We start from the raw sequence: 23,271 nt of genomic DNA on the forward strand, positions 1-23,271 counted from the left end.
ATTCTGGCCTGAGGGGTTGGCAGCAGAGTGCTGTCAGTGCAGAGATCAACATATGTGGATTGCCATCCCATTGCTGGCCTCCCGAATCCCTGATTGCTGACCTCCTGACACCCCAAACGCACCCCCCCCCCCACCAAATCGCTGGCCTTTCTGATCTCCCTTCCATCCTCCCAGGCCAGCCCTGACCTCTGCCACTCACCCTCCAACCAGGTCAGCCCCAATCTCCGCACCCCCCCACCTAATGGCCAGACCCTCCCCACCTCACTGCATGGCCAGCCCCGATTGCTCTCATCCATCCCTCCACCACCGATCCCACTTGCAGAGAGGCAGCAGGCACCCCAAATAGGTGTTGTCAGGGTTCCCAAAGGGAATTTCCAGGTTGCACCTTGGGTAGTGCCAGCCTGGTACCCTGGCACTGCCCAAGGGGAAACCCCATTGCCCCAACGTTGATGGTCTCTGTCCTTACCAGCAGGGTGAGGTCCCTATAGTGGGGAGCAGTTGTAAACCTCAGAAAAAAGTTGAAAACCACTTCCAGCAGGGATGGTGAGAGGCTAGCGGGCCCAGAGAATACCATCCGAGGCCCGCTAAACATATGGAAATGTCAATTTCAATGACATTTCCACATGATAATTAGCTCTGCATCGATTTCCAGCACGCAGCTAATTGCACTTTAAAAAAAGTGCTTTGGAGACAAGCAAAATACCTGCCACTAGTGTCTCCCAGCGCACTGCACTGCTCAATCCAGGAGAATTCCAACCTATTACTTTCATGGCTGATTTCACAATTACAATCATTGGTTCGGTCATCATTTCCACACTGGAAAGTATGAGCTCCAAGCTCTGCACAAACACCCTTCAGCACTGCATCCAGGTTCTTGAGTCATACTGCTAATGGTGTCCTGCGTATCTACCTGCTCCTGCTGCCTTTGCCTTGTCAGAGGGCCTGATTCCTACCCCCCCACCACCCTCTCACCCCCTCCTCCCTCCCCTCCCAAACAACCCGACTATGAATAGAAGACTCTCTCCTCCTGTACACCTCCTGCACCAAGGTCTTCCAATGTGGCAGTGGAAAACATTGGAGCACGCAATCTGCAATTTTGTACCATTCGTGTGTCCTTCCCAAGTCAACATCACTTGTACTAAATGAAGTGCAGGTTGGTTCTAAGTAGCACAGCCTAGCTAGAACTCATGTTAACCTCTCATGAGCATAACTTGCAGATGTGCAACTTACAGATTACAGCTGGTTGCCTGCAGCAATGATGGATGAAGTTTGTGTGCTGCCAGCCTTGGTATGATCAACATGGTGCAAACATGTATTGTGATTCCTGTTTTCCAGCCTTTTCCCAACTTTTCCCTAACATGTTCACGGAAGTTAAAAAGATATTGACATAATAGATATTAAATGCTGATCAGTTAAGCTTTGATGCTGATTCCTTGTAGACCGTAAACAATAAGACATTTAGTAGCCTGTCCTGGCAGAAGGTAAAACACTTGAGAAGCCAGCAATGAACAGAAAGCAATTAAGACAGAGATCAAAATTGGTCTGGTCAGTCAGCTATCAAATGGAACATTGTGAACTCATGTCATGAATTTTCTGAGATGGGCCAATTTGCCTTAAACTCTAGGTATAGGATTTGGTCCTTAGTCATACTCTGGTGCTTGCTTAACACTTGTTATTAATACAATCTCTAAACAGGTTATCAAATACACACACTTCTCCTAAGCATGATTCCAATCTCTCTCTCCAGAGAGAGTCACATCATTATCTACATCATACATTAGCATATTATAAGGTGTTAACCTCACCTCTGCCCCCCGCACTCCCCCCCCAGCCCCAGTATGTTACTCCACATTTTAATAACGTGACCTTATATCTTTAATTATGTACCTTACATTTCTGTAATACCCTTTTTAAATCTACAAATTCTAGTCAACTTCAACTCAAAGAACAAAGAACAACACAGCACGGGAAACAGGCCCTTCGGCCCAACGAGCCCACGCCGCCATTTTAACATTATGAGTGCCCTCCTCTACCCATGACCTTTGTCTACACCTATTGGGAAAGATTGAGGGAAGACTAATTTCGGGACAATTTGTTACACCAATCAGCACGTTTTTGGGATGTGGGAGGAACCCGGAGAAAACCCACGTAACCACAGGGAGAATGTGCAAACTCCCGCAGACACTGGCCCACATCAATGTATCTGCACAGCAAACAGTAATAGTCACTGAGCTGTTATGTTGCCCGTCAGATTGTCCAGTTTAAGCATACACTAACGACGTGAAGCACTAGGCAACTTTGAAAGCAACATCCAAGAGTAGCCCTTGCACGACCCACCTCGTGGATGCCCCTTGTTGGTCAACAAGGCGGACCCAATCACCTGTGAAGTAAAAGAAAAGACATCAATAAAACATGCAAAACTTAAACAGACATTTACGGAATCCCCACCCAGAAGCACAGAAATAAAGCAAGTGAGCCAAGAAATATGCTGGAAGGTCCATAGGAATCAATTGATTCCCAAGGACGTCCCAGAGCTCTTGATCTTTATTTAGAAAAGTCTCCTGTATCCATCCATCTCTCGTCTGCTCATGTGGCTCTAAGTAAGCCTTAAACAACCTCAGCGTGCCTGCCTCCACCACCCTACTTGGCAGTGCATTCCAGGCCCCCACCACCCTCTGTGTGAAAAACCTCCCTCTTACATCCGAGTTATACCTCGCCCCCCCCTCACCCTAAGCCCGTGGCCCCTCGTAATTATTGTATCCAACCTAGGAAAAAGCTTACCACTGTTCACTTTATCTATACCCTTCATAATCTTATACACCTCGATTAAATCTCCCCTCATCCTCCACCTTTCAAAGGAGAACAGCCCCAATTTGCCCAATCTTTCCTCGTAGCTCAGACCTTCCATACCAGGCAACATCCTGGTAAACCTCCTCTGCACTCTCTCCAGGGTTGCCACGTCCTTCTGGTAGTAAGGCGACCAGAACTGAATGCAATACTTCAAATGCGGGCGAACCAACGTTCAATACAACGGCAACATTAGACGCCAGCTTTTATACTCTATACCCCTTCCTATAAAGGTAAGCATACCATAGGCCTTCTTTGTCACCCTTTCCACCTGTACTGCCACCTTCAAGGACTTGTTAACTTGCACCCCAGATCCCTCTGCGTTTCTATACTCTTAATAGGCCTACCATTTATCGTGTAACTCCCCCCAACATTCTTTCTTCCAAAATGCATCACCTCGCATTTATCTGGATTAAATTCCATCTGCCATTTCTCTGCCCAATATACCAGTCTATCTATATCCCACTGTATTGCCTGACACTGCTCCTCACAATCAGCAAGTCCAGCCGTCTTCATATCATCTGCAAACTTGCTGATCACACCACTTACTCCCTCTTCCCAAGTCATTTATGTATATTACAAATAACAAAGATCCCAGTACTGAGCCCTGCGGCACATAATCTTTCCTTTCCCAAGTCGCAGTTCTGGAGGATTCAATCACACATAATAGAACATAGAACACTACAGCACAAACAGGCCCTTCGGCCTACGAGTTGTGCCGATCACATCAACACCTACCAATCTATAGACCTATCTATAACCCCCAATCCCATTAAATCCCATATACTCATCCAGAAGTCTTTTAAAAGACCCCAGCGAGTTCGCCTCCACCACCACTGACGGCAGCCTATTCCATTCACTCACCACCCTCTGAGTGAAAAACTTACCCCTAACATCACTTCTGTACTTGCCTCCCCACACCTTCAATCTGTGTCCTCTCGTAGCGACCATTTCAACCCGGGGAAATAGCCTCTGAGAATCCACCCTATCTATTCCTCTCAACATTTTATAAACTTCTATCAGGTCGCCTCTCAACCTTTGTCTCTCCAGGGAAGAGTCCCAGCTCCCTCAACCTAACTTCATAAGGCATGCCTCCCAGTCCAGGCAACATCCTTGTAAATCTCCTCTGTACCCTTTCAATAGCTTCTACGTCCTTCCTATAGTGAGGCGACCAGAACTGCGCACAGTACTCCAAATGAGGCCTGACAAGGGTCTTATAAAGTTGCAGCATTACCTCCCGATTCCTAAACTCAACCCCTCGATTAATGAAGGCCAGTACACCATACGCCTTCTTGACCACATCCTCCACCTGCGAGGCCGATTTAAGAGTCCTAATAATATTCTGGGATCATAAGGAAGATGTCTTCAAGACATCTTCTGTATCTGAAAGGACATCATCATTTGCAGAATAGGATAACACTTTATTACAATTGCTGCCAGCATTGCTGGGGAGCAGAGTATAGATTCTGGGATGGCTGAGTTGCAAGTACAACAAAGACTTTTCAAAGAAAGATTGATTCAAAGAGAAAGATGGAAGAGAACTGACCTTTGGAACAAGAAGAAAATAACTTAAGAACCCTGAGGAACTTGTTACTCCCTCAAAGGACACTGGGAAGAACAGAAGGGGAATACTTTTTAACTCTAGGAAGGACAGTCACAGCTGGATCAGCCACTACTTTATCAAAGGCTGAAGAGACATTGAAGGTCTGAGACTGCAATGAACTTAGGCAATGAAGGAAAAAATGACCAACTTCCTGTAAGGCTGCCAGGAAAAGAAGAAATGATTTCCCAATGATATTTCTGGAGGACTGTTTACTTTCTGTCGGCAATAGTAAGACAGCCACACTTCTGTTTGTATAAGGTTGCTCCACTATTGGCAATGGGAGGATTTGCTGAGAATATGCAGACTAGACAGCCTCATCTTTTGTGATTGAGTGGAATTTCCTGTCAACAAACAACTTTAGGACAAGACAGCTCGGAGGTCTGCAGCTTCAGAAGTGCCAAAAATTTTGCCATAGCTTCTGTGCTGACCTCCAGCTCTGGAGCCAAGGTGATGTTCAGCTGGGACTGAAATATGGGTGCCAATTGGCTTTTAACTCGGGGACATATCAGATGTTAGCAGTGCGACCCTCTGCAGACTCTGAACTGGACTCAGACAAGGAAGTGTCTGTGGAAAATACTTCACAAACAGCAGGTGATAAAGTAGGCATTACGTCGGTAGATGTGAACATTGCTCAGCCAGGAAAAGCAAATCTGATTCTTCCAAAAAGACAACTTCATCAGGAACATCCATCAACAAGAAAGATGAACAATTTTCTAGGGCCTTAACCTTCAAGAAATCACTCAGTATTACAAGGGAATGTTGTTCATCACTCTCTAGGAAAAGCCAATTCAGCTCCAGGCAGTCTTCAAGAGGATGGTCACCATCTGCAGCAGTTACTTCTATAGCCATCACCATCAGCTACACTTCATGATGAACTGAGAGACCCAGGACCCCTGAGTATAGTGGAAGGTGTCCCTGTTAAAAAAATGAACTTGCTGCTGAGTGTACAAACTTCTTCAGTTTCTGTTGGCTGAATTTCCACTCTTTCCAAATAAAGAGTTGAAAATTGTTGCATGAAAGACAGTAAAATGATGAGGATCATCTGATTTATCTAGGATTCTCAGAAGTATGCCACGTCACTGCTCAATGAGGATGTACGCTGATTATGAATAGCATGGAGAAAATCAACGATTTGTTGGCCCTTGTTGCTGATAGCAGCAACAATCCTGCATTTGTTTGGAAGATCTATGTTTTCTGGACTCAGTGAAGGCAATCTCTGTAGAAGATACTTCACAAACAGCAGGAGATAAAGTATTCAATAAATCAGTAGACGTGAACGTTGCTCAGCCAGGAAAAGCAAATCTGATTCTTCCAATCTTTGATGTCAAGTGGCTGAAGCTGGTCAAGCTCATCTGTGAGGATCTTAAATGCAGCTCCAGCATCAATTTTAAAGGTGGCATCAAAGCCATGATCTTGGACTGTAACTGTTGTTCTGGATGGAGACTATCTACTTCCCTTAGGAGCTCTGTTATTTAGGTTTATTTTACTTTCAATTTCTTGGTTGGATAGCGTCTCATAAATACTTTATGGCCTTCAACGTTGATTAAAATTGATCGATTCAGAGGAAGTGTCCCATTTTACTTTACACTGGAAGCATTCAGCACCCCCTGCTGCACTGTCCTGTCTTTTATGTTTGTTTATTTGTGCCTTTTTGAACAATTTGGTGGGTTTTCTTGTGGTGGTTGTCCATAAACTACTCAAGAAATAGATTCATGTGTAGTCTTGGAGTTACATTGGATTAAAGCCCAATTTAGTGCTCAGAATTCACCTCGCTGTCACAACCCGAATCACTTATTTGATAATGGGGTACTGTGGTGCACTGAAATATGTGCCAAAAGGCAGGTTTTTTCAATCTGAACGCCGGTAGGCATGGTCACAACAGCTCTCCAAATTTTCCTAGCCAGGCTGCAATGAATCTTGCCAGTGCCAAGGCCAGACGATCACAGAAGAAGGTTTTAAGAATGGATTTAGAGTCCATGATGAACTCCTTCATACTCTGCCTTAGCAGAATGTCATCTGCTACTGAACCAAGCATCCCCAGTTCTACATAGTTCCTTATTGACAGTGAATCAGCTGGTCAGCTGACTATTACATTACTCTGTAATTGGTTTCATGTTTTACTGGGTCATCTGACTCTTACATCTTGTTCCCATTGGCCACATTACATCCAATACAAAGTTGTCACTAGTTACATTCCAATATTTGGTACCAGAGAAAGTTATGTTTCCATAGCTCCCACTGCTGGCCTCTCTGTGAGTTCTCAAGGCAGACAAACAGGTATACCAAAGGCTCATGATGCATGGTTATCATTATCTCTCTCCTTTGTGCCTTCTTCCACCAAATTTTTCGAGCTGCTTTCAAAGGTTTCTTCACTCTGTGGTTCCTTCATCACTATCTCCATAGTTGGCACCATATTCTGAGATGGATCTTTCTACCTTGGACTCTAGTGTGGAACTTAGTTCTCAGACATATCTGGTATCTGCTTATACACTGCTAATACTATATCCAAACAGTTACAGACTAAGTTTCTAGTTTAAGTATTAGTGCCACAAGTAGGCTTACATTAACACTGCAATGAAGTTACTGTGAAAATTCCCTAGTCATCACACTCCAGTGCCTGTCAGGTACACTGAGGGAGAATTTAGCATGACTAATGCACCTAACCAGCACATCTTTCAAACTGTGGAAGGAAACCATTTAATGAAATAAAACCACCGAATCCCGACAGTGCGGATGATCATTTGGTCTATCGAGTCTGCTCCAACTGTCAAAAAGGACATCTTACCCAGGCCCACCCCATGTCATATCCTCACAACCCTCACATATACCATGGCTAATCTCCCTAATTTACACATCTTTAGACTGTGGGAGGAAATCAGAGGACCCGAAGGAAACCCATGCAAACAGCCACCCAAGACTGGAATCGAACCTAGGTCCTTAGTACTGTGAGGCATCAGTACCAACCACTATGCCACACTCTATAAATGAAGTAACTTCAGTCGTTGCTCTTGTTTATCTCTCTCAGGCACTTTAAAGCATTCAGTTAAATTGTTTAAATTTTAATTCTAGCTGTAACTCTGTTCATTTATTTCTTTACACTCCAATCTCTCGGTATCTGGCCTCAAAGGTTTAAATTAATTCAGGATTTATTTTTGTCACACACGCTGTGAAATCTCTCCACCCAACCTCACTTCTCCTCCCTTGCCCTTCTGCTATCTGCCCTACGTCCAACTATGCCACCAGCCCGATTACCACCCTCTCTGAAGGATAACTCAAGCCTCCTCCTTGTACAAAGGTTTTGGTGCCTTTTATCAAAGCAATGTCCATGCGCTCTCCTCACACCAGCCCTTGCGCAAAAGCCCAGCTGTCAGAACTCAGCCACTGGTGAAGTGTGCGGTGTCTGTCCTCTGCTCTACAATCAGGGCTCTCCATCAAGGAAGCAGTCTGCAGGAGGGGCAAGAGGATGTCTGTGAATTTTCTCCCATGCCTCTGCCTTTCCATCTCCACCACCAATGTCTTACTGATTACAGCATACTGGATCAGTTTACTTTCACCTCTTTTGTAAGTCCGTATGGTAAAAGAGCAGAATTAGTCTATTTGGTCCATCGAGTCCACTCTACTGTTCAATCATTGCTGACATACACCTCAACCCCATTTTCCTACCTTCCCCCCATAACCTTTTAACTCCTTACCAATTAAAAATCTGTGAAGCTGGACATTGGAGTGTATGGATACTCCATGAATGTTCATGTAAGATATAAAAAGTGAATCGAAATTCCTCGCACAGTCCGATGGTGTTTTTTTCTCTCATGCAGTTTAACCAGCAATGATGACAGTTAGGTACACTCTATATCAGGTTATTTTCTCTGACACCTAAATTCAATCATTGTCTGCACACAGTATTGCATTACAATTGCACGAGTTAAGCATCTGCTAATATATCCTATTAACAGTGAAAAGTATTGATTTTTGCGTGCTATACAGACAAAGCATAGTGTACATAGGGAAGAAAAGGAGAGAGTGCAGAATGTAATGTTACAGTTATAGCTAGGGTGTAGAGAAAGCCTAAGGATTTCCAAATCTGTAAGAGATTGGCTTAGAGCATTGCTAGAGAGTTTAAAAGAGTTAGAAATAAGTTTTAGAAGTATAGAATGAGAGTAAAAGGTAGAATTAGAAGAAATACTGGACACAGCTTGTAAGAAGCCAACTCGCTCCGGCGCTATCAGGAAATTGGATCTTATTTATTTCTTGTGGGACCTTGGATTGGATTCAATTTATTTAGAATTATGTTTTTGGAGCAAACAAGGAATGGATTTGGGTTTGCCCAGTCCACTCTGAGTGTTGGCTTTGTAACTTTAAGGATGAAGTAAAATATTATTTAAAAAAACAAAATCTACGAATGTATTCCAGTCCTTGATGCGACATGACATGCAAAACTGGACTGAATTTCTGGACATGCATTAAAAATGGATTGACATCTCCCCCTTTATTACAGAACAATTGGGACACAAGATGGAATAGTGATTCAAGGCAGGCTCCGCAGGACTCCATAGTTATGTATATGAGTAAAATTGTGACATCCCTTTTTTAACACCACTGCCACAAATGGGATTTATATTTAATTACAGCTTACTCACCTTTCTAGATTCCATTGGATGGAAATACAATTTGCTCCGCATTGGCTGTCTCTGGGTCAAGCAACGTGCGAGACTGCGCAATGAAGCAGGATGTGGCTCCACACGACTCCAAAAGATATACTATAAACAGATTGCTGAATTAATAAGGCATGAATTATAAGAATTACACAGCAGGTTATGCAAGCCCTATCAGCAGTAACAAGATTTAACATTTTTCAAAAGCAGGGGAGTCATTTGGGAATTAAATATCCGCACTTCAAAAGGAGGAGAAAACATAGGTTAGCAATCTATCACGTACTAGATTAAAGAGACGATACAATAATGGACTATGTGAGACAAATATGGCTTTCCACGGACTGGAATATTGAAAATGGATATGTGTCCTGAATATAATGGGGTTCAAGAATAACAGGGCTGTGAATGGATTAAAGTTCAGCAATGATCATTTATGCTGAGGCTAAATTGTAATGCAGGCTCGCATATGCACATCCCAGTGGGGGAATTTATTGTTTATGGAACCAGCTGTCAGCAAGGCAGCTTTACAGTTGCAGTGTGAATTTTTGTCATGCACATGTGTGACCAGATGTTTTCCATTCAATTAAATGTCTTGGCTGCAGCAGTGGATAAATGCCGAGCCTGGTGCAATATTTAACCTTATGGTATAAGTCCATTTGTACTGAGGAACTGATCTCAATGAGTCAGTTAGTCCAAATTTTATTCAGTGCTCCTTGTCTTTGAATGGGAGGAAGGAAGTTATGGGGCAATAGGTGCAGGAACATCCTTGCAAGGTGTCCCTGAAAAGAAAGGGAAAGATGAAGTTAAATTCAGCAACAGCAGAGACTGTCTGGGCACACAGATGGAGAATGGCTGTTTGGGTGAGGTACATAGGGTTGCTAACTTAGAACTATATCCTAGCAACAGTTACATCCTTGTGATGCCTCGAGAAAGAACATTGGATAGAGAAAAATAAGAACAAAAATATCCTGAATGAGTTTAAAAGTTGCCAGTTGCCAGAATGTGCGTATAGCCATCTGTAAAGATGTACTTTCACAAATGTCATTCATGGACACAAGAATAATTTATTGATAAGAATTGTTCGGCAGCCTCATTGCTGCAGTAAGCTCCCTAAATGTCTCTTCCTCGGAGAGCTCCACCCACCGGGGTGATTTCCCCACTCTTAAGTTTTCATTGGTCACACAGGCCAGGTGATCCTTACTCTGGTGCGTTGCCCTTAAAGGGACATTCACCACACCTGTCAGGACAGACTAAAATGCTTTACAGTACTTTTGTAGTACAGTTATTGTTGTAATGTATAAAAAGATGGCAGCCAATTTGCACACAGCAAGTTCCCACAATCAACAATGTGATAGTTATCAGTTAGTCCATGCTTTTAGTTTTGCTGTTTGAGAGGTAAGGATTTGCCAGAATCTCAGGAAAAACTCTTCAGCATTTCTTTAAAATAGTGCCTCCCATTTGATAGGGAAGATGGGGCCTCAGTTTAATGTGACAACCAAAAGATCGACAGTGCAGCATTCCCTCAGTACTGGCCAGAAATGTCAGTCTAGGTCTTGTGCTCAAGTCTCTGTGGAAGGGCTTGAACCCATCACCACCAACTCAGAGTTAAAGTGTAAACGATTGAGCCACTGATTCAAATACATGGGTTAGTGGGTGCAATTTAGGCTAGTGCCATGCATAATTGCATTGTTTTCAATGGTATCTCATTTGATATTAGAGTCTGTCAACTCTGATGCTACCTTTGCGGTATTGGAGTTGCTGTCGCAAAGAATAGGATGTGCATTAATACCTGTTTAATAAATTATAGGTTTCTGGGAGTTGCTGGCAAAGCCTGCAATTATTTGCCCATCCTGAATTGCTCTTGGGAAGGTGATGGTGAACCTCTGCAACATGTATGTTGGATGTACAATGCTGTCTGGTAGGGTGTTCCACGATTTTGGAGTCTTACCTTGTTACAGGAAGATATTTGTGGTTGTTAGTGGTGAATCGTCTCTGTTTCAGGCTCTCATGGAAGGGTCCAAGGTCCAAGCATCTTCAGATGCTTTGTCATTGACTGCTCTTCCAACTTAAGGTTAAAAATTGGAGGGTTCACTGATGATTGCATGGTGTTTGGTACCATTTGTAGCTCCCCGGGCCCGGAGGGGGAGAAAGGAGGGGATCACCAGCACCCCTGGGGTCCCACCTTCCTCCTCCAGCCTGAGGAGCATCAGTAGCAGCTGGCAGCAGGAACCCGGCAGATTCTAGAAGTGCCACCCACTGCTCTCACCCAGAGCTGGCAGCAGACAAGAAGGCAGCTGCAGGAGCCAGGTGAGCGGGAAGAATGCCATCCAGCTGGGTGCATTGGGTGAGGAGGGTGCCAACTAGAATCATTGTGTGCCATCTAGGTGCATTGGACAGGGAGGGTTCATTGAGTATGTTCGGTGTTATCTCGTGAATTGGGTGGAGAGGGTGCCATCTGGGTGCACTGGGTGTTTAGGGTGCCATCTGGGTGCATTGGGTGCCATCTGGTTACATTGGACAGTAAAGAGGTGGGTTTGTTGAGCGAGGGAGGGGTGCTATCTGGGTACAGTGGCAGGGAGGGGACTGGATGCTGGAGTCATTAGGTGGGGAGAATTGTGATATCTGGGTGTGTTGGCTAGAGTGTGGTGTGCCAGCTGGTTATCAATGTACTGAAGGCCACAGTTGTGTATGTTGAGGATGCACCCTATCCTTGAGGTGGCATGGTGACACAGTGGTTAGTGCTGCTGCCTTACAGTGCTAGGGACCCGGTTTCAATTCCTGGCTTGGCTGACTGTCTGTGCAGAGTCTGCATGTTCTCCCTGTGTCTGCATGGGTTTCTTCCAAGTGCTCCAGTTTCCTCCTACAATCCAAAGATGTCCTGGTTAGGTGCATTGGCCATCTAACTTACCCCCTAGTGTCGGGGGATTAGGGAGATTAAATACATGGGGTTACGGGGATAGAGGCTAGGTGGGATTGTCGATGGTGCAGACTCGAAGGGCCAAGTGGCATCTTTCTGTGCTGTAGGGATTCTATGATTCCTCAAGTACTGAAGCTATCTATGCCACATAGAGCAAGATCTAGACAACATTCAGGCTTTGGTTGAGAAGTGGCAAGTAGCATTCATGACCATCTCCAACAAGAGAAAATTTAACCATTGTCCCTTGACAAACTGAGTCAACTTCTTAACCAATCAGCGCCCCTTTGATGGCATTTATAAACTGTTGTGATCATTTGAAATTTGGCATTCTTGTGTTTGTCTTGATGAGTGTAGGTTGGAAAGCTTCGGTAATGTGAGTTTCTTTTCAGCAATATTCAAGTTCTATATTAGCAAGCTCCTATTGGAATAAATCAAATAGCAGGAATGTTGAAAAATTTAGAAAGGCAAAGAAAAAAATAGCCTGTCAACACAGGAAAGTGCTAAAGTATTTTTGCCAGAATCTGAAAAATCACCCAAACAATGATGGAAAGGGCCAAGCTGCTCTTTCACTGGAAGCACACATATATTGTGAAGGAATCTTTCTTTCTCATTTGGGAATGAGAGCTGTTGTTTGCTCGCTAGCACGGTGAGTATTGAGAAGGTGTGTACCTTCTTGACTGTGACAATGGTAAATGCATTCAGCTACCCGACTTCCACCATGAAGCACTTTACTTCAAGCACCACAATGGCTGCAAATATTAATGCTACATTAAAGGCAGCACTGGACTCAAGTGCTGTAGTGTTTCTCTAACTTGGGAAAAGAGGCTGAGATAAGATAGGAATTCTTTGCCTGTACTATATCAAATGTGATCAACATCCCTGATAAGATGCTCAATGGTGAGCACTACATACTTACGCAGTAGGTTCAAAGTACCCTGCAGAAGTACTTCTTCCACTCATGATGGAAGAATCTAGAAATATATCTGGCTGATGGTAAACCTATTTTAAAATCAGCTTGATGCTGAACAGATGCATGACAGAAAAGAAGTATCATGAGTCTCTCCTTCTGACCTTATCTTAACATTAAGATCAATGGTGAAGCAACTGAAAATAGCAGGGCCTAGGATACTACCCTAAGGAACTGCTGCAGTGATGTTCTAGAACATAGATGATTGGCCTCCAACCACACAACCGTCCTTCTTTAACCAGGTATGACTCCCTCGATTGGAGAGTTTTTCCCCTGATTCATGTTGTCCCTTCATCATTGCTGAATCACAATCTTGGAAAACCCTGCCAGACACCATTGTAACAGTTCAACACCATCTTCTTGAGGACAATTCAGGAATTGCAGTGACTACTGATTTTGCCAGAAACTAGTGACAGTATGTCATGTCGCCAAGTTGTATCTTATACTGACACACCTGCAAAATATTTGGGTATCTTCTGAATGCACTGTCATAACTTGCCAAAGCATCTTTTGGCATCATGGGGGTTACCATTTGCTATCAACATCCGGGCCATTGTTATTGATCAGAAACTGAACTGGACTAACCATATCAATACTGTGGCTACAAGGTCAGGTTAAAGGCTAGGAATCCTGTGGTAACTCGTCTCCTAACTCCCGAAAGTCCATCTTCTACAAGGCACAAGTCAGGAACGTGATGGAATAATCTCCACTCGTCTGGATGAATGCAGCTCTAACAACATTCAAGAAGCTCAATACCAACCAGGATAAAGCAGCCCTACTTGATTGGTACCTTTTTTCATACACATTCACTTCCTCCCCCATTGATCAACAGTGACAGTATTACCATCTACAAGATGCACTGCAGGAACTCACCAAGCCTTCTAAGATGGCACCTTCCAAACCAATGACCATCTAGAAGGACAAGGGCAGTTGATACATGGGAACACCACCACCTGAAAGTTCCCCTTCAAGTCATTCACCATCCTGTCTTGGAATGATATTGCTGTTCTTTCACTGTCACTAGATCAAAACCCTACAAAACCCTCCCTAACATTAGTGTAGGTTTACCTACACCACATGAACAGCAGGGGTTCAAGAAGGCAACTCATCGCCACCCTCTCAAGGCAAGTTAGGAAAAGCTATAATTTCTGGCCTAGCGAGTGACATCCACATTCCATGAATGAATAAAAAAAATTACAATCCTGTGACTCCATCACTGAGAAGCATCATGCAAACACCATCACTGACAAATTCTCCACAAAACATACATCATTCTGACTTGGGCATATATCACTATTCCTTCATCATTGCAAGGTCAAAATTCGAACCCACCTATTCAACAGTATGTGGTGAATACCCTTACCATGCAGTTCAAGCAGAAGACTTGGCACCATCTTCTGAAGAACATCTCCTGATAGGCCACTATTACTGGCTTTGCCACATCCTGAATTAATATGAAATGTAAAGCTCCTGTTACAAGGATGTGAGTGGAGAATTCAGGAGGCAGCCATGGGTGTGAATTTCTGCTTCTTACCATGATGTTTTCATTCCTATTCAGTGGACTCAGCCCTGTAGTTGTTCTTAGTGACTCTTCGAAATTTATTAATGAAGTTATTGCATTTCCAATTGATTTTTAGGCAACTTGACGAATTACACGGACTTCCACTGAGTTTGTGGAATTTCAGAGGCCAGTAACCTTGCTTGACCTGTGAAAATTTTCATTTTGTGAGAAGGCTTGTTGTCCTAAAGCAATCTGAACCTCAAACTTCCTTGGCCAAGATAAGAAATGAACCTTATTTATACCTCCCAGGGCTTCAGGAAGTCCAAAGTGTTTTGCAGCTGAAGAAGTATTCCTGAAGTGTAGTCACTGTTGTAATGTAGGGAAACATAGCAACCAACTTATAACACACTAAACTCCTACAAACAGTAATGAAGGAATGACCCAATAATTCATTGTCAATGATACTGCTTGAGGGATAAATTCTGGTGAAGATGCCAAGAAGCACTCCATTGTCCTTCAAAACAATGCCATGGAATGAATCTCTCTCTGCCTGAGAGAGCTGACAGATCTTGGGTTAACATCTAATGTTTTGAGAGGGATGCGCTCCCTTAAGTACCGAAGTAAGAGCCTTGATGATGTGCTCAAATATATGGAGTGGGACTTTAACCCACAACCTTCTGGCTGAGTGATGAGAGTGCCACCCAACACTGAGCCATGGCAAGTCAGCTCAATATTGTGTTGTGCTCCTAGTACAAATCCTGAGCATAAAGCTGGATGCAAGTGATGCAACACTCATATGAAAGACAGTGGGCTCACAAGCAAAATCCTCCTACTCTCAGTATACTCACTGTCACATCCCTACCCTTTTCCAAACCCTGCTGTCGACCAAGATCAGATATCATACCACCTTCTCGTGGCAGGTCTCTGCCACTTGGTTGAAAACAATGCAGAAGGAATTTTCCCACTGCACATGTGTGTGTTCATACAATTTAATTAGTTCCACAGAAATGTTCAACAGCTCAAGCTAAGTTACAATTGCAGATTTTATTTGCATTAACGAGCTATCAAGCAGTATTAGAATTTTGTTGTCAGGATTTTAACTGCGTTTTTTCTGATTACAATTTCATTGCTTCCAAATAAAGGAAAATATGATTCAAATATGCAAAGGAAAACTAGCATTTATACAGCACAGTGCAAAACCTTATAAGACACTCTAAAAAACTTTACAGTCAAGGAACCTCATTTGAAATATAATTATTGCTGCAATGTAGAAAAAACAAGAGTCAAATTGAACACAGTATATTCCCATGAATAGCAATGTCATAATGATCAGAAAATCCATTGTTAGGTATTGTTTAATATTGACAATGACATCAGAGAGAAAAACCTGCTCTTCCAAATGGTGCAATTGCTCCTCCCCGAGAGAGAAATGGGAACTCTGCTTACCATTTGATGTAAAAGGTAAAGTACCTGACAGTTTAACAAGCCACTCCATGATGTGCTCGCCTACATTGTGTGCTCAAATTTCTGAAGCGGGACTTGATCCTATGACCTAATGACTCAGAAATGAGGTACTATCATTGGGCTATAGCCATGACATTAGCTCCAAGTAGAATTTGCACTGCTAAGCACTCTGTGGACCAAAATGCCTTCATCCAGTGGAGAAAAGACTATGATCCTGAACCAGCTGAATATTGAGCAATGGGAAATACAAGGAAATCTAGCAAGCCTTGCCATGTGGAGCAAGGTTTGTTGATTTAATTTAACAAGTCTCATTCTACACTCTACAATGCAAAATTTCAGGATTCCATGAATGAAGAGCCAGAGTTGAGACGAGGTGAAATTCTTTTACGCAGAGTTTCTATGATCAGAAATGTCCTTCACTAAACAGTAACTTTCAAAAAGGAATTGAAGGTTTCTTGATTTGCAGCTAAAGCTATTTCAGGAAGAGTGGAGGGTGAAGAACTAATCTATCAACGAACCAGAACAATGGGCTGAATGTTCATCTGTGGACCTTGTGATTCAAATTCAGTCCATTTGCTTGTTTGATTTTTCATTAATTTTCTCTTCCCTGAAAGTTGGTGACCCCTTATTTTAAGACATTTATTTTGGGGTCAAGCATTCTCTGGTTTGATTGATCTCAAAAACAAGGCCATGTGGAATGGATAGGGACATTTTAGCATTTCTGAGCAACTTAATTGCAGAATAACTTGAATGGCTAATAGAACCACAGAGTTAATCTGCTCTGAAATAGTTAATACTCATTCTCATTGTGATAGAATATCTAGGAAATGGAAGGTGTGCAATGTCTGTGTCTGATGTGATACATGTGTGTGCGCATGGAATGTGGTACTTGTGTATGATGTTTACTGTGTATGAAGTATGTGCATGAGAATGTGCAGGAGTTCATGTGTGAGAATGAATTATAGTACGATAAGTAGTGAAGCGGTTAGGGTTATGTACCTACACATACATGCGCACATGTGCACAAACATCCACATTAACACACAGACGGACACACATGCATGCACATGCACCCACACACACGAATACCCAGAAAAACAAACACACACATGAACACACGCAAAAAAGAGTGCGCACACACACAAATGCATGAATACAAACATGAAACACAACAGATGCAACAGACATGAATACACAATCACACATAACAAACATGAATGTACACATACATGACAACAAAGACACATGCATGAACATTACATATGCAAAGCATGTACAAACACACAAATACATCACACAAACCAGACACCCCACAGGCCACAAAGAACCTTTAGATACAAAGGTAATGATGCAGAAATACTCAGATATTTGAAGTTGAATTAAAAATGTACCAGCAGTCTTAACTGAATATCACCAAAATCTCCACAGACCTCTAAACCTGATCGTTAAACTGGCACAAACTCTGAAATCTTGCCCATTAAGACAGTCTTAATAAATTGCAAGCTACAGTTGTACATCTGCCCTGCTTGATTTGGCATGAAGACAAAACTATCCTTAGAACCATAACTTTTCTTTCTGACCATGTATCCAGTTTCATTCATCTGGAAATTACTTTCCCTCAATTTACTCACTACTGCATTAAAGTGAGTTATACCATGCTTTTCATCATGTTTAAATAGCTGTTGTAACATCCTGAAAGGAGTGCAGACCAGTAAGTAGGGAAACAAAATAACCTGCTTATTAACATTAAAAAATTATGTGTAGAGAATGAGAATGATGCTACCGTTACTTTAACTCTGTCTCCTAGAATTGCCTGGGAGAGCTCGTGCTCAGTACTGGGATCTGATTGGCTGAACAGGTCATATGACTCTCCAAAACCTCATCGCTTAAAGGGGTTCACTACTATTTCCTCCCCGTCCATTAAATACCTTTTATTACCCATACCATCAAAAGTTAACCATTTACAAAATAACACCATAAATGAATTTTTTAGCACAGTCCATTATAAAGTTAGTCTCTCAGAGGATTTCCTCTCCCCTTTGCAGCGATGCAGTTCAACAGGCAGTGTCTTATCAGTATCAACTTGTAAAGGTATATCAGTACAACCACTTCTCCAGTTCCCACAGGGTCACTCCTAGATCCTTACTCAGGCTTATTTTTTCCATACTGCTTTCAACCCCAACAACATCACTGGTGGTCATACTCAGAGAGGTCTCTCCCACTGGTTCTCTATGTGACTCCCTTCTTTTCAAGTGATGTAGTTGCTTCTTCAATCTTTTGCCCTGAACTTCTACTTTATATGATACTGTGCTCAACCTGGCCATGACAACATCTGGGACCGAATTCTGACTCATCACAAAATTTTTAGCATACACTAGACCATTCACCTCAAATGATCTCTCAATAGAATCATGATGTTTCTTTTCCACAAGCTGCTTTGCCTCCACCCTCCCTGCCAAGTTTGGAAACACCAGCTCCAGCCTGGACTGAATACGTCTACTCATCAGCAACTTGGCAGGGGTTACTCCAGTGGTCACATGGGGCATCATTCTAAAGATAAGAAAATGCAGTAATTTGGTCTCTAGAAATGCTGGTGGTTACTTTTTCATGGCCGTTTTAAAAGTTTGCATAGCCCTCTCTTCCAATTTATTTGAGGATGGGTGATAAGGTGCAGTATGTATATGCTCACTTGTATTCACCAGCATGAAATTCTGCAACTCCCACGCCGTCTCATTATCCAAAACTAACATCTCCAGCAAAACATGGCTGGTGAAGGTTTGCTTTAACTTCTTTACTGTGGCTAAATAAAGCTTTAAGAACATAAGAAATAATAGCAGGAGTAGGCCATCTAGCTCCTCGAGCCTGCCCCGCCATTCAATAAGATCATGGCTGATCTGAAGTGGATCAGTCCCACTTACCGCTTGCTCCCCATAACCCTTAATTCCCTTATCAATCAGAAATCTATCTACCCGTGACTTAAACATATTCAACAAGGTAACCTCCACCACTTCAATGGGCAGAGAATTCCAGAGATTCATCACCCTCTGAGAGAAGAAGTTCCTCCTTAACTCCGTTCTAAACTGACGCCCCCTTCTTTTGAGGCTGTGCCCTCTAGTTCTGGTTTCCTTTCTAAGTGGGAAGAATCTCTCTACCTCTATCCTATCTAGCCCTTTCATTATCTTATATGTTTCTATAAGATCACCCCTCAGCCTTCTAAACTCCAGTGAGTACAGGCCCAATCTACTCAACCTCTCCTCATAAGCTAACCCCCTCATCTCCAGTATCAACCTAGTGAGCCTTCTCTGTACTCCCTCCAAAGCCAATATATCCTTTCGCAAATAAGGGGACCAAAATCGCACACAGTACTCCAGTTGCGGTCTCACCAGTACCTTGTACAGTTCCTAGACTTAAACCTGTAGACTTCATTTAATAGATGTCTAGCCATTTTGAATGTGTGTCCACAAGAGTAGGAACATGGTGGCCAAGGTTGGGCCTACAAAATCAATGTGGGGTCATGCCCATGGCCAACCTGGGCTGCTGATGACAACTTTTGTTGTACTTGTCATTGATCACACTGTTAACTGTACTTTCTATGTTTGCTTTAACCTGGGCCATCATATGTAGCTGCGAGCCAACATTTTCAACTCTGACATCTCAGAATGGACGCTGTGTTGCTCTTCCAATAACAACTTCCTGCCTGTCATGGGGATGACTACTATCGCTCCCCACAGAAGGACGCCATCTTCACAACTCAATTCATCCTTCACCAGCCATGAAAAACTATATACTTAACAATGGACAATATCTAATTCATATGGGTACCATATTTGATCTGTTGCAACAACATGGGTAGCATGTTGAGGAAATTCAAGGCAAGGACGATTTATTGTGGCAGTGATGGGGGTGGCATACTTTCTGGTAGTGGGAGTTGGTTCTAGTTATCTGCATTTGATATTTGTGTTGCCGGTCTGTGTGGGTAGGTCTTTGAGCTGGACATGCCATGCTGAAGGTATTTCAAAAGAGAGACCTCATATTGGTCAGAAAATATGTTTCAGGGAGAAGTAGGTCCTGGCTGTGGTTTTACCCAAGAGAGGGCCATTGTCTTAAATAATAAAAACTCAGGACAAGTTAGTGTGGTGCCGACATGCAGACCAACTAATGGCAGTGCCACAACAAGGGGTAGAGACTCCACCTACAAGCTCGGAGGCAGTCCAAACGGTACCAGTGGAAGTAGCAAGAGAGGAGGGCTTGGAACCAACAGCTCCTCCATTTATTGAGGGAACTGGGAACTCGATGTTGGTGACTGATGACATACGGGAAGAGGAACTACAGTTGGTGGTTTCATGCTGATCTCACTCATTGGAGAAGAACCTAAGGCCAATTCCAGTTCCCAGAAAACAACCCCCATAGGATCATCCTGATAGGCTGATTATGTTTATGAAAGATGGACATCAGGAACCAGCTATAGACTGTACCATACTGTAAATATACTACAGACTCTTTACCAGGTTTTTTTATTGTGTAATGTACAATTGAATGTAAATAATTTTAGTATGTTGCTGTGGTTATGAGGGATTGTTATATAGAGGGGAGGAGTGTTATGCATGTTGGGGCATAGCTCCTTTAAGGGAACTGGTCAACTGACCTGGGGTGTGGGGTGAGCTGTTGGGATCCACACTGAGTGGGCAGTCAACATTTGGAGTGTGGAGCGAGTAGACTACATAAAAGACCTGGTTTCAGATTCCAGCATCTTCAGTAATTTGCTTTCATCTTGTGTTCTGTGATGCTCAGACGTGGAGTAGTTATTGAGGAGACACCTCAGAACTCAGAAATTTAACACTACTGATCACTTTGACTTCAGCTCCAAGATTGCCTGGGAGAGTCCATGCTCAGTGCAAGAATTCACATGCTTCAGTCCGAATGACTGAATGAGAAACATGATCCTCTGAAACTCATCCCTTAAAGGGGATCACTACTATAATCACTCAGATCTAGACCTCTTAAACTGATAGTTAAACTGGCATAAAACCTGAAGTCTTGCCGATTAAGAATCTTAATGAATTGAAAGCTACAGTTGTAGTCTGCCCTGCTTGATTGGCATGAAGACAAAACTATCCTTGGAACTATAACTTTTCTTTCCAACCATTTGTACAATTTCAGTTATATCTGGAAATGGGTCTCCCCCATTTTTTCTGCTGCTGCATTAAAATCAGTTGTACTATGCTCTTCATCATGCTTAAATAGCTGTGTTTTTGAAGTTCACAAACTTCAGGTTTAGGAATTCTGGATGGCTATTTTGGTTTAATGGCAAAGATAAAATCATAGAATCATAGAATCCTACTGTGCAAAAGGAGGCCATTTGACCCATCGAGTCTGCACCATCACAATCTCATCCAGGCCCTTTACCAATAACCCTATGCATTTACCTTAGCTAGTCCCCCTGACACTAAGGGGCAATTTAGCATGGCCAATCCACCTAACCTGCACATCTTTGGACTATGGGAGGAAACCGGAGCACCCGCAGTAAACCCACACAGTCATGGGGAGAATGTGCAAGCTCCACACAGATAGTGACCCACGCCATGTATCGAACCTGTGTCCCTGGCGCTGTGAGGCAGCAGTGCTAACCACTGGCCAAAAATGCCCCTAGCCAATTAGTGGCAGACAGCAGTTTGCTCGGAACTGGAAGCAAACATTCTATCTTCCTGAAAGAAAAACCTGGAAGTCCAGCTTCAGGGCTACACTCCGCAGCCACAGACTGGACATCATACCACCCAGTTTTTGTTTGGCAAAACAGTTAGATAGTTACTAAGACTTACTGTTTCTGTTTGGCAAATACAGAAAACAGTGTTTCTGGCAGATCTTTCCTGGGTTGGATCTCCTCAGCATGAAACTCTCTCCTCACAGATCCCATGCCAACTTGAAATAGTTCCTGTAGTTTGTGAAGGTTGTTTAGATGAACAGCATAGACAGGTTGTCTGCCATGAAGAGTGGGCGTCGTTCCAGTCTTTGTGTTTTGTACAATGTGGGAAAATGAAATTGTTATGAATCAACTCTGTATAAGGCCACAACAACAGGGCAATATGTAAATACTCTGCTCTATTTCCCAAAATTCATCAACTTTGGCTAAGTTGTTATGTTTTGTAAAGGATTCTTAACATTTCAAGAATGAAGAAACTACAAAGTTAGGCAATTTATCCTTTTTCCTCTTCTTTGTGCTTTGTGCAGGAATAATCCGAACTGCCGTAGCTAACCTGGACCGTGAAAAAAAGGACCACTATGTCTTAGTAATTCAGGCCAAGGACATGGCTGGACAGCTGGGTGGATTGTCTGGATCAACTACTGTGACGATCACCATCACAGACATCAATGATAACCCTCCTCGATTCAATCAGAGTAAGCTATTATCTTCCTTACCAGTGACAAAAGGATCTCAACCTTAAAGAGAGAAATTCCAACAAACGTATGAATTTTCCTCTTTCTCCACCTTAAGGTTTCTCTCTATCCAGGTATTCTGATCATTACAGGAAAGGGTTATACCCCGGAAAGAAGTTGTTTAGTTTATCATATCCTTTAAAAAGGAATTTTCCAATTGGTTCAATCCCCCTTACTCTCCCCTATATCTCTGAAACATTTTTCTGAATATTTACCCAATTCCTTTTTGAAGCCAATATTGAATCTGCTTCCTTTAAACAGTGCATTTCAGATCACAACAATTCAATACATAAGAAAATTCTCCTCTTCATGATTCTTTCACCAATTATCGAAAATCAGTGTCCTCCTCTTACTGATCATTCTGCCAGTGAGGAAACAATTTTGCCATCACTGGACTCCTTCCTACCCTGGTTTAATACCCAGTATATATTTATCCTAACCTTGCTACATAAGCAGGCCTATGTAATCCTTTTCCTCTATTCATTCACATCCAAATTCTCACCTGCTTCCATCCTTGTCTATCCAGTCATTGCCAGAGAATCACTGCCAACTGGTTTCTCTTTCTACTCCTGCATCATATCCTGAGCAGTTCCCCAAGGATTTATCCTATGCTCCTCCTTATGTCTTCATTAGCCTGTTGCCACTCAGTGACAGCAGCCAAAAACAAAATGTCACAACACGTACAGCTCTTCCTCACCACCACCTGTCCCAATCCCAACACTATTACAACACTATCACATTGCTGCCCAACCAATATCTAATGTCAGAAATTTCCTTCAACTGAGAAGTGGGAAGAATGTAGTCCATTCAGTTCAGCTGCCAAAGTGTTGAGCTCTGTAACTCACATAAATGTGTCTGCTCTTTACTGTTATGATGATTCTCAAC

General features: G+C 42.8%; 1 protein-coding gene across 1 annotated transcript in view; it reads left to right on the forward strand.

Moving 5' to 3' along the window:
- cdh22 (cadherin 22) overlaps positions 1 to 23,271 on the forward strand; it is an 871,134-nt gene that overhangs the window by 479,793 nt on the left and 368,070 nt on the right. The window contains exon 5 of the mRNA XM_080205062.1: positions 22,180 to 22,347. Coding sequence (XP_080061188.1) covers positions 22,180 to 22,347 — 168 coding nt within the window. The remainder of the gene's footprint in view (positions 1 to 22,179; positions 22,348 to 23,271) is intronic.

The sequence above is a fragment of the Carcharhinus amblyrhynchos genome, chromosome 16, assembly GCF_965287045.1.
Source record: "Carcharhinus amblyrhynchos chromosome 16, sCarAmb.v2.hapA, whole genome shotgun sequence".
NCBI classification, from domain to species: domain Eukaryota; kingdom Metazoa; phylum Chordata; class Chondrichthyes; order Carcharhiniformes; family Carcharhinidae; genus Carcharhinus; species Carcharhinus amblyrhynchos.